At 38.5% G+C, this 17,665-nt stretch overlaps 1 protein-coding gene across 1 annotated transcript in view; it reads right to left on the bottom strand.

Annotated features, from left to right (window-relative positions):
• CROT (carnitine O-octanoyltransferase) overlaps positions 1-17,145 on the bottom strand; it is a 57,475-nt gene extending 40,330 nt beyond the window's left edge. The window contains exons 1-5 of the mRNA XM_065883865.1: positions 17,031-17,145; positions 15,428-15,552; positions 13,799-13,980; positions 13,503-13,627; positions 5,835-5,943 (exon numbers count right to left, since the gene is read on the bottom strand). Coding sequence (XP_065739937.1) covers positions 5,835-5,943; positions 13,503-13,627; positions 13,799-13,980; positions 15,428-15,552; positions 17,031-17,145 — 656 coding nt within the window. The remainder of the gene's footprint in view (positions 1-5,834; positions 5,944-13,502; positions 13,628-13,798; positions 13,981-15,427; positions 15,553-17,030) is intronic.
• Positions 17,146-17,665: the final 520 nt, after the last annotated feature.

Below are 17,665 nucleotides of genomic sequence, written 5' to 3'. Positions count from 1 at the left end.
TTGGATTGGAAGAATCAATATTGTGAAAATGACTATACTACCAAAAGCAATCTACAGATTCAATGCAATCCCTATCAAATAACCAATGGCATATTTTACGGAACTAGAACAAAAGATCTTAAAATTTGTATGGAGACACGAAAAACCCCGCATAGCCAAAGCGGTCTTGAGGGGAAGAAAAGAAGCTGGAGGAATCAGACTCTCTGACTTCAGACCATACTACACAGCTACAGTAATCAAGACAGTATGATACTGGCACAAAAACAGAAACATAGATCAACGGAACAAGATACAAAGCCCAGAGATAAACCCATGCACATATGGTCAACTAATCTATGACAAAGGAGGCAAGGATATACAGTGGAGAAAAGACAGTCTCTTCAATAAGTGGTGCTGGGAAAACTGGACAACTACATGTAAAAGAATGAAATTAGAACACTCCCTAACACCATACACAAAAATAAACTCAAAATGGATTCGAGACCTAAATGTAAGACCGGACACTATAAAACTCTTACAGGAAAACATAGGAAGAACACTCTTTGATATAAATCACAGCAAGATCTTCTTTGCTCCACCTCCTAGAGTCATGGAAATAAAAACAAAAATAAACAAATGGGATGTAATGAAACTTCAAAGCTTTTGCACAGCAAAGGAAACCATAAACAAGACAAAAAGACAACCCTCAGAATAGGAGAAAATATTTGCAAACGAATCCACAAAGGATTAATCTCCAAAATATATAAACAGCTCATGCAGCTCAATATTAAAGAAACAAACAACCCAATCCAAAAATGGGCAGAAGACCTAAATAGACATTTCTCCAAAGAAGACATACAGATGGCCAAGAAGCACATGAAAAGCTGCTCAACATCACTAATTATTAGAGAAATGCAAATCAAACTACAATGAGGTATCACCTCACACCAGTTAGAATGGGCATCATCAGAAAATCTACAAACAACAAATGCTGGAGAGGGTGTTGAGAAAAGAGAACCCTCTTGCACTATTGGTGGGAATGTAAATTGATATAGCCACTATGGAGAACAGTATGGAGGTTCCTTAAAAAACTAAAAATAGAATTACCATATGATCCAGCAATCCCACTACTGGGCATATACCCAGAGAAAACCATAATTCAAAAAGACACATGCACCCCAATGCAGCACTATTTACAACAGCCAGGTCATGGAAGCAACCTAAATGCCCATCTACAGATGAATCGAAAAAGAAGTTGTGGTACATCTATACAATGGAATATTACTCAGCCATAAAAAGGAACAAAATTGAGTCATTTGTTGAGATGTGGATGGATCTAGAGACTGTCATACAGAGTGAAGTAAATCAGAAAGGGAAAAACAAATATCGTATATTAACACATGTGTGTGGAAGCTAGAAAAATGGTACAGATGAACTGGTTTGCAGGGCAGAAGTTGACACACAGATGCAGAGAACAAACGTATGGACACCAAGGGGGGAAAACTGTGGTGGGGTGGGGATGGTGGTGGTGGTGTGATGAATTGGGCAATTGCGATTGACATTAGTATACACTGATGCGTATAAAACTGATGGCTAATAAGAACCTGCAGAATAAACAAACAAACGAACAAAAGAACTAATGCTAAACTTTCTTTGGGTTATTTGTATGGAAATATGTTAATATAAATGTTTCAGACATTACATGAAATTTCTAAAAATCTTATATGTTCTGGTATAATGTTATAAGGCATAATTCTAGTTATTACTTGAAAATGTATATCTCAGAAATAACTAAATTTCCTTGTCAACTGCATTATTATGAACTTTCATCAAATCTTTAACTGTGGTCATTTTTAAGTCTTTTGTCATTTACAGACAGTTCTGGGTGTACTCTGATGCTTTTGCAAAAATGTTCCTATAAAAGGGTTTCATCTTCAAAGAATTCATGGAAAAGACTCTGACAAGTACAGGTTTCTGGTTACTGATTACACTGCTGAACTGAATCAATAGGCATTTTCAGAACTCTAATGGAAAACTGATGAATTATAAACGTGCTAACAAAAGATCAAGACAAAAAAATAATTACATGGGACTGAGTGAACTGATGACGATGATTTTAATTTTTGTGACTTTCTATTTGAATTAAAAAAAATCCCACAAGGACTCAGAGGCAAAAAATATACAAAATCAATTTTCACTGCAAAGTAAAGGAGCTGTTACAGTGGAGGATTACTGGACTGAATGTCAATATTATGACATAGTATGAGTGTGTTTCGTGTTTGGTAATTGCAATCATTGTTGCTTTTGTTGTCGTCATCCATTTACAATGCTTGATGTCAGTTTATTTATCTCTTGTAAAAATAAAATACAGTGTGTGTGTGTGTGTGTGTGAAAAAAATGAGGTTTCGTAAATTCTCTCTTAAATTTTCTTTTACTAACTGCTAGTATATAGAAATATTAATTTTTATATGAAGACGTCATACCCAGCTTGCTAAAGTCACTTATTAATTCTAATTCTATAGATCATTTTAGATTCTTTAATTATCTGGAAATAAAGTGTTATTTCTTTTTTTCTATCTTTAAAAAAAAAAAGAAAAATAGGCAAGGGACTTCCCTGGTGGCACACTGGCTAAGAATCTACCTGCCAATGCAGGGGACACAGATTCAATCCCTGGTCCAGGAAGATCCCACATGCCATGGAGCAACTAAGCCCATGCGCCACAACTACTGAGCTTGCGAGCCATAACGACTGAGCCCACATGCCACAACTACTTAGACCACACACCACAACTACTGAAGCCTGCACGCCTAGAGCCTATGCTCTGCAACAAGAGAAGCTACCACAATGAGAAGCCCATGCACCACAATGAAGAGTAGCCCCCGCTCGCTGCAACTAGAGAAAGCCTGCATGTAGCAACGAAGACCCAATGCAGCCAAAAATTAATTAATTAATTAATTTTAAACAGTACACACAAAGTACAATCCGTATGGTAAAAGATTGATAAATTAGACTACATTCAAATGTAGAGCTTCTGCTGATCAAAAAGACACTTTGAAACCCATGAAAAGCTCATATCCAGAATGTATAAGGAACTCCTACAACACGCCTAGTGTTGAACACACTAGTTCAAGCACTTATTAGCACAACTACTTTGGAAAGCTGGCACAACCACTGAGGCTGAACATACACATACACTATGACTCCCCAAGTCCTCTCCTGAGTGTAATCAGACAGAAGTGCATGCATGTATACATCAAAGACTTGTACGGGAATTTTCACAGCAGCATTTTTTGTACTAATAAAAACTGCAAGCAAGCTAAGTGATTATCCTTGAGAAGGAACAAAAGCCCAGTAACTGGAAAGTGGTATAAGGGAGATTTCTGGAGTAATGGAAACGTTCTGTATCTTGACCTGCGTGGTGGCTGCATGAGTAATTAGCTATGTACTTCTGTATGTGCTTTTGTACATGTCTGTAATACTCAATGAAAATAATTTAAAATATATATACCTTCATATAATTCAACATTTAGAAGACAATCTAGAAAATCTGAACAACTGTACTGATATATTAACATGCTAATGAATCCTTAACTTTTTAGAATGAGCAAGTCATTAGGTGTGATAATGGTAATGTATATTTATGTTTTTAAGACTCCTTATATCTTAGAGAGTCATACTATTTATAGTGAAAGGATATTATGTCTGAGATTTTCTTTAACATAATCCATGGGGGAGTGACGGGAGGGGCACAGCAGGTATAGTTGAAATGATGCTATGAATTTATAATTGTTGAAGCTAGGAGTTAAGAACTGTTGAAGCTGGGTGTGAGTACATGGAGGAGCTTCATTATATAATTCCTGCTACCTCTGGAAATTTTCCATAATACTAACTTTAAAAATATAAACATATGCAGCACTATTTACAATAGCCAGGTCACGGAAGCAACCTAAATGTCCATCAGCAGATGAATGGATAAAGAAGATGTGGTACAAATATACAATAGACTATTACTCAGCCATAAAAAGGAACAAAAATGGGTCATTTGTAGAGACGTGGGTGGACCTAGAAAGTGTCATAAAGAGTGAAGTAAGTCAGAAAGAGAAAAACAAATATCGTATATTAACGCATATATGTGGAATCTAGAAAAATGGTACAGATGAACCGGTTTGCAGGGCAGAAATAGAGACACAGATGTAGACAACAAATGTACAGACACCAAGGGGAGAAGGGGCGGATGGGATGAATTGGGAGACCGGAATTGACATATATACACTAATATGTATAAAATAGGTAACTAATGAGGACCTGCTGTATAGCACAGGGAACTTCACTTCGCTGTACAGTAGAAACTAACACAACATTGTAAAACAACTATACCCAGGACTTCCCTGGTGGTGCAGTGGTTAAGAATCTGCCTGCCAATGCAGCGGACACGGGTTCGAGCCCTGGTCCAGGAAGATCCCACATGCCATGGAGCAACTAAGCCTGTGCGCCACAACTACTGAGCCTGCGCTCTAGAGCCCGGGAGCCACAACTACCGAGCCCACGCGCCACAACTACTGAAGCCCAACGCCTCAAGCCTGTGCTCCGCAACAAGAGAAGCCACCGCAATGAAAAGCCCGCACACCACAAGAGTAGCCCCCCCCCACCACAACTAGAGAAAAGCCGACTCGCAGCAATGAAGACCCAATGCAGACAAAAATAAAGAAAACACAAAAAACATACAAAACAATATTCTCTCTGTATACACTATTATATATACATACTATTTGTATATATGTAATATATACTACATCTAAAATATACATGTATGTTCTTTTTTTAAAATCTGTATGTGCATATAAATTCACTGCAACAGATCTAGAAGGGTAGAATATACCAAGCTAGCAACAGTGATTAATTTGGGGACAGGGAATGGGATGAGTAATATTTGTAATGTTTATCTTTTCTCCAAGGAGAATATATTCATATACATCCAGTAAAATTTAAAGTTAATTTAAATTAAAAATAAAATAAAAATAGATTTTTTAAAATTAGCATATATACAATTCTTATTTCTCACCTTACCGTCACCTTTTAAAAAGGTAATTTTGAACATCTATTTTTTAACCTAAGCAAAATCTTAAGACCTAATGAGACTCAAGAAAGTAGTTTGAGGGACTTCCCTGGTGGTCCAGTGGTAAAGCATCCGCCTTCCAATGGAGGGGAGGCAGATTCAATGCCTGGGCGGAACTAAGATCCCCCATGCTGTGGGGCAACTACTGAGCCCGCGCGCTGCAACTAGAGAGCCCGCATGCCACAAACTACAGAGCCCACATGCTCTGGAGCCCAGGCGCCACAACTGGAGAGAGAAAACCCACACACCACAACTAGAGAGAAGCCCCTATGCCACAACTAGAGAGAAGCCCCTATGCCACAACTAGAGAGAAGCTCATGCACTGCAACGAAAATCCCACGTGCCGCAACTAAGACCACACAGCCAAAAATTAAAAATAAATAAATAAATAAAATTAAAAAAGAATGTAGTCTGAGGGATGAGGGACTGCCCTGGTGGTCCAGTGGTTGAGACTCCTCCTTCCAACACAGAGGACGCAGATTCGATCCCTGGTCCAAGAACTAAGATCCCACATGCCACGGGGCAACTAAGCCTGTGCACTACAACTACTGAGCCCACGTACTCTGGAGCCCACGTGCCACAACTAGAGAGAAGCCCACACACCACAACAAAAGATCCTGCATGCTGCAATGAAGATCCCGTCTGCCGCAACTAAGACCCGAAGCAGCCAAAAATAAATAAATAAAATAAATTTTAAAATATACAGAGATTTAAAAAAAAAGAAAGTAGTGTGAAAACCTGAGAATCTCTGGTGGGGTCATCAAACATCCTTCATGCATTACATCGAACACAAAAACTCGGCCTCGACACATCACTGCAATGTGACTTGGGCAATGCCCTTCACTCTCTGAAAAAAGAAAAAGAAAATAGAAGACTCAAATCTCTCAAAGTCAAGCAAGAGTAAAGCTGCATGTTTATAGCCAACAGAAAAAAAATTCCTCCAATATTTTATCTATCATATATTCATCAAATATGTCACATGAATAAAAATACTTTAATAAGGTGATAAAATTTCAGTTATGTCATAAATACATGTTCCTGAAACCCGTCCATGTAAAACATCTAGAAATCCACGGAAGTTTCAAATATTTGTATACCTTAAGAATCATATAAATTCCATATTATTGCAGGACTTTCTAGTTTTATTTATGGATAGGATGGGAAGAGAAAAGTGTCGCAGAGAAATCCTGGAGGAGAGCTATTTAAGTTTCTTTTGGGGTTTTTCTTTTTTTTTTTTTAACATCTTTATTGGAGTATATCTGCTTTAAAATGGTGTGCTAGTTTCTGCTTTATAACAAAGTGAATCAGCTATACATATACATATATCCCCATATCTCCTCCCTCTTGCGTCTCCCTCCCCCCCTCCCTCCCTATCCCCCCCTCCCTCCCTATCCCACCCCTCTAGATGGTCACAAAGCACCGAGCTGATCTCCCTGTGCTATGCGGCTGCTTCCCACTAGCTATCTATTTTACATTTCGTAGTATGTGTAAGTCCATGCCATTCTCTCACTTCGTCCCAGCTTACCCTTGCCCCTCCCTGTGTCCTCAAGTCCATTCTCTACGTCTGCGTCTTTATTCCTGTCCTGCTTGGGGATTATTTTAATGTTTATTGATCATCACATAATTTAACTGCAATAGTATCTAGCTGTGATTTCTCAATAAAATAGTTTTCAGTAGAATAAGGACACTGTATGCCTGGGTGGCAAAGAGAAAGCATTTTGCCCAATCTGTAGCATTACTCAAGGCTCTGATGACACCTGGTAAGCCACTGATAATTGATTCTATGACTCATTTGGCACATATTCATTCCCAAAGAACTATCTGAGATTTTTTTTGAGACTATCCTGATTTAGTCCCATTTTTCAAATACTAGTCCCTTTGAGAAGGGTCTTCCTATAAGATCTCTGCTCCTTCCCTCTCAAAAAAGAAAGAGGAGGAAGAAAGTTAGGAAAGACATATACTGCCACTGGAAGTAAATTTATTGGTTGACATTACGTACAAGGAACTGTGCTAAATGTTTTACACAGATTATCTAATGAAATCTATTCATCAGCTAAGAGGAAGAGCCATTTCCTGATAGCATTATTATTTTTTCTCTTATATCCTATTTCCTCAAGTCCTTGTAGGTGAGGTATGTATTTCCTTTGTCCCTCATGGCTATTTCCAAACCATTTCTTCTTTCTTCCCCTTCAAAAACCTCCATACCCTTTTACATTTACCACCACTACCTTTTATTGCTGTCCTCTATTACCTAAAATTTCAGGCTGCAAAAGAAAAAATAAAATAAACCTGATGCCAACTTAATCAATAAATATTTGGGAAGAGGATGACAGAAGGGTGCTGCCACAGGATGAGCATAAGAGGGGATATTTGAGCAGAGAAATGAAGCAAAGGTGTGAATACAGAAATACCTGCAGGAAGAGAGTTCCAGGTAGAGGAAACAGCAAGTACAAGGGCATTAGGACAAAAATGAGCTGGTCTGCTTAAAGGGAAACAAGGTCAGTGCAGCTACAGCAGAGAGAAATGGGTAGAATGGTAGAAAAAATTGGGGCCAGACCATATTGGCCTTAGAAAGGGCTTGCAATTTGAAGTATGATGGAAAAGAAGCCAATGGAAGGTTTTAAGCAGGATAGTAATAACGTCACCTAATTAATACTTTACAAAGGGCACTCTAGCTGCCATATGGAGAAGAGATTTTAAGAGGGAAGAAAATATACAGCAAGATCAGTTAGGAGGTAACTGAAGTGGTCCAGGTGAGAACCACCTAAGTGAGAGTTGATGGTGGCTTTGACTGGGGTGTGACACTTGAAGGAAGCAAGAGGTCAATTTTTTCTTTTTAAGAAGGGAGATATTACAAATTGGTACAACCCGCTAAAGAGGGAAGACTGTTAATGCAGCACAGAGAGAAAGGATAATGCAGAAGCAAGGTCCTTGATTAAACAAGAGGTGATGGAGCCCAGGGCACCTTACAGAAGGGTTATCCTTAGGAGTTAGAACAGTTCCACACTCTTAAAAAGAGAAGACAAAGTATATGAATATGCAGTAGTGTACAGCAAGGAGGTTACAGAATGGGCCAATATTTGAATGAATGTTTCTATGACTGCTGTAATAAATTACCACTAACTTAGTGGTAAATCACCACTAGCAACACAAATTTATTGTCTTACAGGTCTGGGGACCGAAGTCTGAAATGTGTCTCACTGGGCTAAAACGAGGGTGTCACCAAGTCTGTGTTCCTTCTGGAGGCTCTAGGGGAGAATCTGTTTTTCAGCCTCTAGAGGCTGCCCACATTCCTTGGCTCAGGGCCCCATTCCTCCATTTTTTTTTTTTGGCTGCCCCACACGGCTTGCAGGGTTTTAGTTCCCCGATCAGGGATCGAACCTGGACCCTGGCAGTGAAAGTGCTGAGTCCTAACCACTGGACCACCAGGGAATTCCCTCCATTCCTTCATCTTCAGAGCTATCAAGAGAGGATCATGACTTTCTCATGCTTGCATCCCTTTGGTTCTCTCCTCTGCCTCTTTCTTCACTTGTAAGAATTCTTATGATTACTCTGGGCGCACCTGAATAATCCAGGATAATCTCCCTATCTCAAGGTCAATTGATTAGCAAACTTAATTTCATCTGCAACCCAATTCCCCTTTACCATTTAAGGTAACACATTCAGTCGGCTCCAAGGATCAGGAAGTGGACATATTTGGGGGTCATTATTCTGCCTATCAGATAGGTTGGCAACTTCGGTGATAGAAACATTGCTTTACATTTGTTGAGAAATAAAAGAGTTCATTGGCTGGGAATAAAGAAGGAGAAAGGCATGAAACAGTCTTCTCTGGAAGTGAGAGAAGAGCTTGACAAAAGAATACAGCAAGGCAGTGCTTTCCGTCCACTTGAGGTTTGACTGAGAAAAGTTAAGTGATGTTTTGTGGTTTCCTTTGGCCAAGTGAATTGCTAGGGTAGGTGTCTTGAATATGTGGAGGAAAGACAGAAGACTGAAATTTAAAGTGCTGAGGCGGGGGTGGAGTGGGGAGGGAGGGAGCAGGTGAGCAAAGGTTTGAATGTATACGTAAGGAGTGGTGACAGGAAAGAACCACAGAGAGATGTGAAGATGTGGCCACGGGGAGGGAGAAATGAAACAGCGAAGAACTGCAGAGTAACTGAATTTTAAGTCAAGATGTGGTCAAAGAAATGGCTGAGGTGGACCCAAAGGAAGTGAGTTGTGAAAAGAAGGTGGAGGTCAGAGTGAGATGCCTACAACCACACTGCTGGAGGTGAGAGAGTTTTCGATTACAACAAGGTCTATGGCTGGGCCACGGGAGTGGGTGGCTGCTTGAGAAGGAGAGGAAGGAAGGAGAAGCCACGGGTCATCCACAAATGGAGGCTGAGGCCAGCAAGAATGTGACTGAGGTAATAATGGAGAGACAGACAGTGAGACTGGTGCTAAAGCAATCAATGAATGAAGGAAAGGGACCAAAAGGGAAGTCACTATGACAATGACAAGTAGGGGTGACATAACCTGATAGCATTTTTTTTTTCAAGAGCTCAAATTGCAAGGGAAAAGAAAACACGAAAAGGGCAACAGGAAATAAAGAAGACACCAACATCTCCTACTTGCCCTCCAGTACCAAAGTGTAAGAGAAAAACAAAATCCCCATTTGAGATGGTTATAGGAAAAGCAGTGTAAAAAATAACCAAGTTTCATGAACAGCACCTTTCAGGAGGAAAGGGGAACTTTCTGAGAAAAGGTGGAGAATATAATGGATTCTGCTGACCATGAGCTCCATCAAGTACAGCAGAAGGGTTTGGGAAGGAGTGGAGGGTGGGTCCCAGCAGTGGGGAACTTGAGTCAAATTAGGCTATGCACAAATCCATGAATCTAGATGACAAGAGATGACATTCGAAGTCTGAACTTCTTGGGCAAAACGAGGTGCACAGGATGAAAAGCAAAACTGAATTAGTCTTAATGGTCTCGTAAGGTAAAAAAAAAACAAAAAACAAAACTAGGTCTAACTTGCCTCGTTATTGAGACTAGCCTCTTATCTACAGCAAGCTGCATGCTGCCGTCCCCCTCAACACACATAATTTCTTCAATTTTCTCCTTATCCAGGATAGATTCTATAGCCAACATTACAATTTCTCCCTTGCAAAAATCCTCATTCCCTCTTCCTCTGCACCTGCCCCTGTTGAAGGAAAAAACACAACACACCACATAGTCTAACTTTAAATTCATAAAAACACATCTCAACACTGTTTAGCTACCCTATGTTTCCACAGAATGTTTGCTTTTCCCACTTTCCAAAGTGACCATTTCAAACCATCTCCTTTTTTTCTCAAATATTCCACCGCCACCTCAGTTCTTATTTCACCAAGGAAAACACAAGCAGTACATGGAACAGCCTCCTCTTCCTACAGCAAGATCAGCCCATCTGTGTGCATCTAGACGCACACTTTCTGCATTGCCTCTCATCCTTGCTCCTGCCAAAGACCAGTTCTTCCACCATTTCTGCTCTTATATTCTCAATGTCTTTGGTTCTTTATCCTTTCCCCTGCAAGATGATTTTTCCTTCTCTCCTACGTCATTCCTATGATGTATCACCCATCTTTTTTAAAATAAATAACACATACATACACACACACACACACACACACACACACACATACACAGACAAAATCTTCCACTGCACATCCAAACCTTTTGTGCAAGAATTATTTCCAAATGCTGCCACCACTTCTTCAGTTTGCTTTCATCTCCTCCAGCTGAGCTCCGTTCCTCAACTTCCACTAACACTGCTCTTGTCAGGGGCAGCCTCTGTCCACATCACTCTGACAAATCCAAGGGTCACTTCCAATTTCCACCTCATTTGACCTCATGGGAGCATTAGGTAAAACAGTTCTCTCTCGTGGCTCCTGGGAGACCACTGTTCTTGTTTTCTTCCTGCTTTGGTCTCTTTTGCTGGTTCCTCCTTCTCTGACCACCAAATACTGTATTTGACTGTGATCAGGATCAATACTGGTTCCCCTGATCAGCTTCAGCTACATGTATTCGAAAAGTAATCCTATTCTTAAGGGGGTAGAAATGATTTCTATGCCTGCTAATGATGACTCCTAAATCTTTATCTGCAATCCTGAATTCTCCCCAGTACCCCAAACTCTGTACCCAACTGCCTATTTACATTTCCACTTAGATGTCTAAAAGGCATCTTAAATTCAGTGCAGTCTAGGGAACTCTTTATTTTCTTCCCTATATATTTCCTCCCAGTTTTCCCCACCTCATGAACCAACACACCTATCTACCCGTTAGCTTCTCAAGCCCAGTAACTTGAGGGCATCTCTGATTCCTCTTTTTCTCTCACATCTCACAACCAATCTATGAATTCTGCTTACTCCAGATCCAAAATCTCTCCAGAATCTAGTAACTATTCACCACCTCCATGCTACCACCCTAGGACAAGTCATTATCATGGCTCACTGGGACTGCTAAAACAAGCTTCTAATTCATCTCCCTGCTGCTACATATCTCTCTCCTAAAAATGTATTCTTCAAACAGCAGGCAGAATGATCTTTTTTAAAACATAAACTGTTCACATCACTCTCTTGGTCAAAACCCGCTAATAGTATCTAATCACATTTTAAATAAAAGCCAAAAAACCTTAGTTGGCTTACAAAGTACTATATGATCCAGACGCTTTTACATCTTTACAATCCACCCCCTCCTTCTTGCCTACTCTGCTCCATCCACATTGCCCTTCGAACATGCCAAGTTTATTCATGCCCAGAAGATTCCCCCTCAACACACAAACACACACACACACACCCCACCACCACCTCTGCCTCCACCACTACCAACACACTGAACTAAACAAAAACAAAAATGAAAAGCAAAAAAACTGTGCCAAATCATCTTATTATTCAGATCCTCAGTGAGGTCTTCCCTGACTACCTAATCTAAAACAGCCCCCCAGTTACTCATGGGATTTGAATTCTCTATATAGCATTTGTCACAAACTCTATGATATTTTTCCATGTTTACTGATTCCCTCAGCTTTATCCCTATTTGCACGTATTCACCTAACTGTAAGTTCAAGAACATACTAACCATGACAGCTTAAACCACTGTATCAAGAAGTATATTATTAAATTAATGAATCCCCACCTTATGCACTGTTACTTAAAGAACTTACCTTGTCTACAGACATACCTATTAAGCGGTAAAAGATTGAATTCAAAACCAGGTCTATTGATCATCGTTCTTAACTAATATGCATATTATTTCTAGTTGCTACTGCTATTCTCCTATCAATTTTCTCCTGTTCATCTTTTCAATTCACATTTCAACGTTCAACTTTATGCCATAAATAACCAGGTTCCTAATTCTTTCTTTTAATTCTTTCTCTTGCAACATCAAGGTAAATGTGTCTGGTCTTAAGGACATTAAATATCTCAACCTCCTACAGAGTTTTACAAAAAGTTGAGTTCTACATGAAAGTAAACTTATACTTCTCACACTATAAGCAAAATTGGGTAATGAAATTTTACTTTTAAATAAAATTTTATATAAGAAAAATACCCATTCATAATGACATTCTGCAGTAATATAAACTATGTTATTAAATTTATAAGAAAAATTCCTGAAGTAACTGGAAACCACCAGTTACTACTACAGAATTTTCCCTTTGAAGATATGCTAGGACACCAAGCAGAAAGTGCCATTAAACTAACTGTAAAAACAAAAAGTTTGATGAGTCAATCTGAACTCATGTGCCTTCAAGAAGATGGGTATCAGGCTCTTACCTCATACGAAGAAGAGGGGTGGATTGAGGGGAGGAAAGCATACTCACAAAGACATGGGACATGATGAGCACATACAAACACTCAAAAAGAGAATTCAGATAAGAAAGGAGGGTAGAAAGAGAAGGATCCAGATCATATGCTCCAGATCTCCTAAAACTGATTCATAATCCTACTCTTGAACTAAAATTTAAACTCTCAAATGATGCAACATAAGCAACAGGTGTGTACAGAACCATGTAAGACAGTTGCAAAAAATCCATTCTCACAAATTACTTCCAGCTAATCACTATGACTGAAAGAAAAGGTTCATAGAAAGCTTCTAATTAGTCAAAATCCAGTAAGAAATATTTTTCAAAACAGTATGTTCCAAATTAAAAAAAAAAAGTATGTTCCACAGTGCCATGGGAATCCCCTGGTGGTCCAGTGCTTAGGACTCGGCACTTTCACTGCTGTGGGCCCAAGTTCTATCCTCGATCAGGGAACTACTATCTCGCAAGGCACACAGAGCAGCCAAAAAAAAAAAAGTATGTTCCACAGCATCACAGAAGAAACTGCAGCAAAACTACCCAAATCCCAATGCTTTTACCAGAAAAAGTACATGTGTTTGTTTTCTACTTACCAGTCCTAAAATAATTAATAACAGAATCTCTAGTAATTCCTGGAATCTTGCAGGTGGAGAACAGCATTCGGAATTGATTCATATCTAGAGGAGTATTTCCAACTTTATGAACAGGCAATTTTTCTCTATCAAAACAAACCAAAAAAGTATATTGACAAAGAAATCATTATAAAATTTATAAACCAAACAGTCACACCTACAGTATTCATCCCCAAATGAGTAAATTAAGCTTCTCAACATCTTGCGACCTGAGACCTTGGGTAAATATGTAACCAAATTGACATAACTATCCTTACTTCCTTAATAGCTGCCAGTAGTTCAAGATATGCCAAAGACTTATACTTCCTCTTTCCAATTGCGTGCCTTCCTTTGGAGGCCAATAGTGTTCAATATGGCTTGCAGCACCCCCAAAGTTGACATGCAGTTGTGATGGTATACGAACATCCAGGTAGGCAACATTCAGCCACCAGTCTTCCAGCTAAAAGAAATTGAGAACATCAGCCTAATGCTACTGATAATATTTCAGTGTGTAACTGCTGGGGGGGAAAAAAGCTCTATTTGTCCTTTTTTCTTTAATTAGTCTTCAACACCTAAAAACATGTTTCATTTTAAATCATCACAGATATTAAAAAACGGTACTGTGATCATTTCTTTCTTTCAGAATTATGGGATCTGAATTAAGTTCAACTACATTATCAAAAACATGAAACAAGAAAGCACTGAAACAAACACCTTCAGAATGATCATACTGAAATCACCAAGTACTCAGAGTACCAGGAGTACCCAACAAAGTACTCTAGGTGTGTTTCCTCAGAGTACCTGGGGTACAATAGATATTCAACAAATCCTCAATTATAACAATTATTAAGGCACTTATAATTTTCCTATTTCCTTTTTCATAGAAATATGAAAACTTTTCAGTAGGCTTAAAACTAATTTGGATTTTTCAGTGACACCACTTTCTATGTGTCCCTCTTTCATGATGTGCCAATTGAATTTCATGTATAAGTAAGGGGATGTCACCAAATTACCTGGAGCTCTTTTTGAAGAATTTGATGTTATAAACTATAATCAGTCATTTGGAAAAAGATATAAGGGAAAAGGATACAGGCAGAACAACAACTTCTTTACCTTTACCCTAATTTAATTAAAGTCACTCAAGGCTCAAGATTGAGAAAAAAGGCATCTTGAGGTATAAAATTTTATTATTCCATCATAGGTATCAAAGGAGAATGAGAAGATCAGCGTGCTTTTTATTTCTAAAACTAAATGAGAGTTACAATCATTATTTCTAGATTAAGGCAATATCTTAAATTACGGAAGCTCATCCTCTGGTTTGTACTACAGAAGCAGAGTAGTTAAGACGAAAAAGTCAAAGAAGACTCCTTGTGGCAAATTACCGAGATCCTCAGTAATTATGAAACGACTGTCTCCTCAAACTATCTAACTGAAACACAGAATACTCATAACCATTCTCCACTCCAGTTTTGTAATGGCCCTTTTCTCCTACGTACTGTTTAAATATCTGTATGCCACCAATGTGATGTTTATTTTAGTGTTGTGGGACTTTGATTATCTGGGCAAAATGTTTTTCTGAAGCATGGTCTACAGATGACCTGCATCAGAACCACATGGAGAAGTTGTGAAAATCAGGATTTCTAGGCCCCCATTCCAGAGATACTGAATCAGAATCACTGGTCCCAGGAACTCTGCATTTTAACAGGTTCCCCAAAAGGAGAGGAGCCCACACACACCACTTACTTAAAACTTCCCAGAGTTAAACGATTCACTCATTCTTTTGGATGATGATAAAGACAACAATAACTACAAGGATTTTACAGTACAGTAATAATTTAAAAATGAAAGCCACATACACTTTTATTTTTCATTAAGTATCAATATTCTAAGTACAATAACATAAATACCCAATTTCTTTTTTCTTTTGCCCTTTCAAGTAATTTCTGCTGCAATTTTTCTCCAATACCATTTTGAAATTTTTGGACAATTGCTTCAGTTTTCTTATATTCTTCTTCATTGGCAAATGGCTTTACTATAAAGAAAAAAATATGCATTAAAGTACTTAGATATCAAGTACCACAAACTCACCTCAATTATTATTACTTACACAAATCTTGACTCAGTTATATAAAACACTTATGTATTAGAGCAGTCCACTAAATTATAATAGAGTTTACAACATGAAAATGGCTGAAAAGCAATAATGCAAAATATTGGAAAAAATAAAACAGTGGATACTATGTAGTCTGATAACTACTTCCCCCAAAATTATTTAAAAATCATTCTAGACGATGATAGTTAAAATGACATACAGGACTATCATCTAGCTACTAGTCCAATAGGAAAGTAAACCCTGTTTAGCCATGACTGAGAGAAATTAAAGCTTCTTTCCACTAATGTTGAAGTAGAGCCTTAAACATTATGAACGTAAGTGCAATATGTATGTAAATTTAAGTGTAAAGCCTTCCCAAAGCACTGTAGGGTCCCTTCTGGCCAATAGCGATTTCACTCACACACACACACACACACACACACACACACACAAAGAATACAGGGGTCCTAGTCCATGAAAACCAAGTGTTCTGAAAATTAAGCTATAGATGAAAGTAAATTAGAAATCAAGGGACATTAATATCTTCCTTCTGTTTTATTTTTGTCACTTCAAAGTCTTCTCTTAAAGTTAATTTAAATAGCTGCATTCAGAGAGCACAAGTGAATAATCAGTGAATTTTTTAAAAAAGAAACTAGAATTCCAAGATGAAAGTAGATGCGAAAAAAGAACTAAAAAAAAAAAATCAGAGGGCTTCCAATTAAACAAAGGGAACTAAGGTCATAAATTTATCATCACTTCTAGAAACTCACTAAAATGAGAGTAATTAAAATGGCATAAATTCGGGGCTTCCCTCGTGGCGTAGTGGTTGAGAATCTGCCTGCCAATGCAGGGGACACGGGTTCAAACCCTGGTCTGGGAAGATCCCACATGCCGCGGAGCAACTGGGCCCATGAGCCACAATTACTGAGCCTGCGCGTCTGAAGCCTGTGCTCCGCAACAAGAGAGGCTGCAATAGTGAGGGGCCCGTGCACCACGATGAAGAGTTGCCCCCGCTTGCCACAACTAGAGAAAGCCCATGCACAGAAACGAAGACCCAACACAGTGAAAAATAAATAATTATTAAAAATAAAAAAAGAATGTTAGCTTAAATCTGGAGGTAAACACAAGAAGCAGATAAAATATTTCAAAATGCTTGCCTAAAGGCATGGGATTGGCAGTGGGGGAAATGAGGCAGAGGACTACTACTTCTTATTGTAAGCCTAAAAGTACTACCTGGCTTTTTAAACTATGGAAAAATTAACATGAGAGAGAAAGAAATGTTTTGGACATTTTAAGGATAATTTTAATTATCATAAGCCTAGAGGAAAAAGCAATTAGACCGTCATCAACTTCTAACAATTTCGCAGTTTTCTAAGTTGCTAGCAATATTAATATATGCTAAAAGACTACAAACATACCTGACTCAAGGTACTTCTTTAATGATTCTTCAAGTGAAGGAACAGGCAGTGATGGAAGAGAATCCTGGTACTGAAATGTTCTTTCTTCACTCGATTTAGCCAACTGATTTTCCATGATGCAATCACAACAGGAACACTAAAGAAAAAAAAAGCCCTCACAATTCAATTTCATAAATATTCTTTTAGATGCTAGTCCCAACTCACTACATCACTTTTTAGTGACCACAGCATATCTAGGACCTGGTCCTAGTCCTTAGGAATTCATGAACTTGTCAGAGAGAGAAAACCAATTAAAAAAAAAAGTGTAGACTCAAAAGTGCTAGAGGTCAAGGACTGATCAGTAAGACCAGTATAATTATCATTTATTGAGCACCTACTATTTGCCAAGTACTGCAATAAGCGTTATAGAAAATGTGTTATCTCTCTCATATTCATACTATCTCTGAAAGGTGTCGTTCACTGCCATTTTACATAAGAAGTCAAAACTCAAGAGAGATTTAGTAAACTGCCTAAGGTCAAAGCAACAACTCAAATCCAGACCTGTTTGACCACAATCTTCCTCCCATACAAAGGCTACATGATAGTGGGTGAGGTCTAAATGGGTAGGTAGAATTCAGATGTGTAGAAAAGGATAA

Source organism: Phocoena phocoena, chromosome 9 (assembly GCF_963924675.1).
Source record: "Phocoena phocoena chromosome 9, mPhoPho1.1, whole genome shotgun sequence".
NCBI classification, from domain to species: domain Eukaryota; kingdom Metazoa; phylum Chordata; class Mammalia; order Artiodactyla; family Phocoenidae; genus Phocoena; species Phocoena phocoena.
The sequence above is the reverse complement of the archived record's forward strand: the minus strand, read 5'-3'. Positions and strand labels throughout refer to the sequence as shown.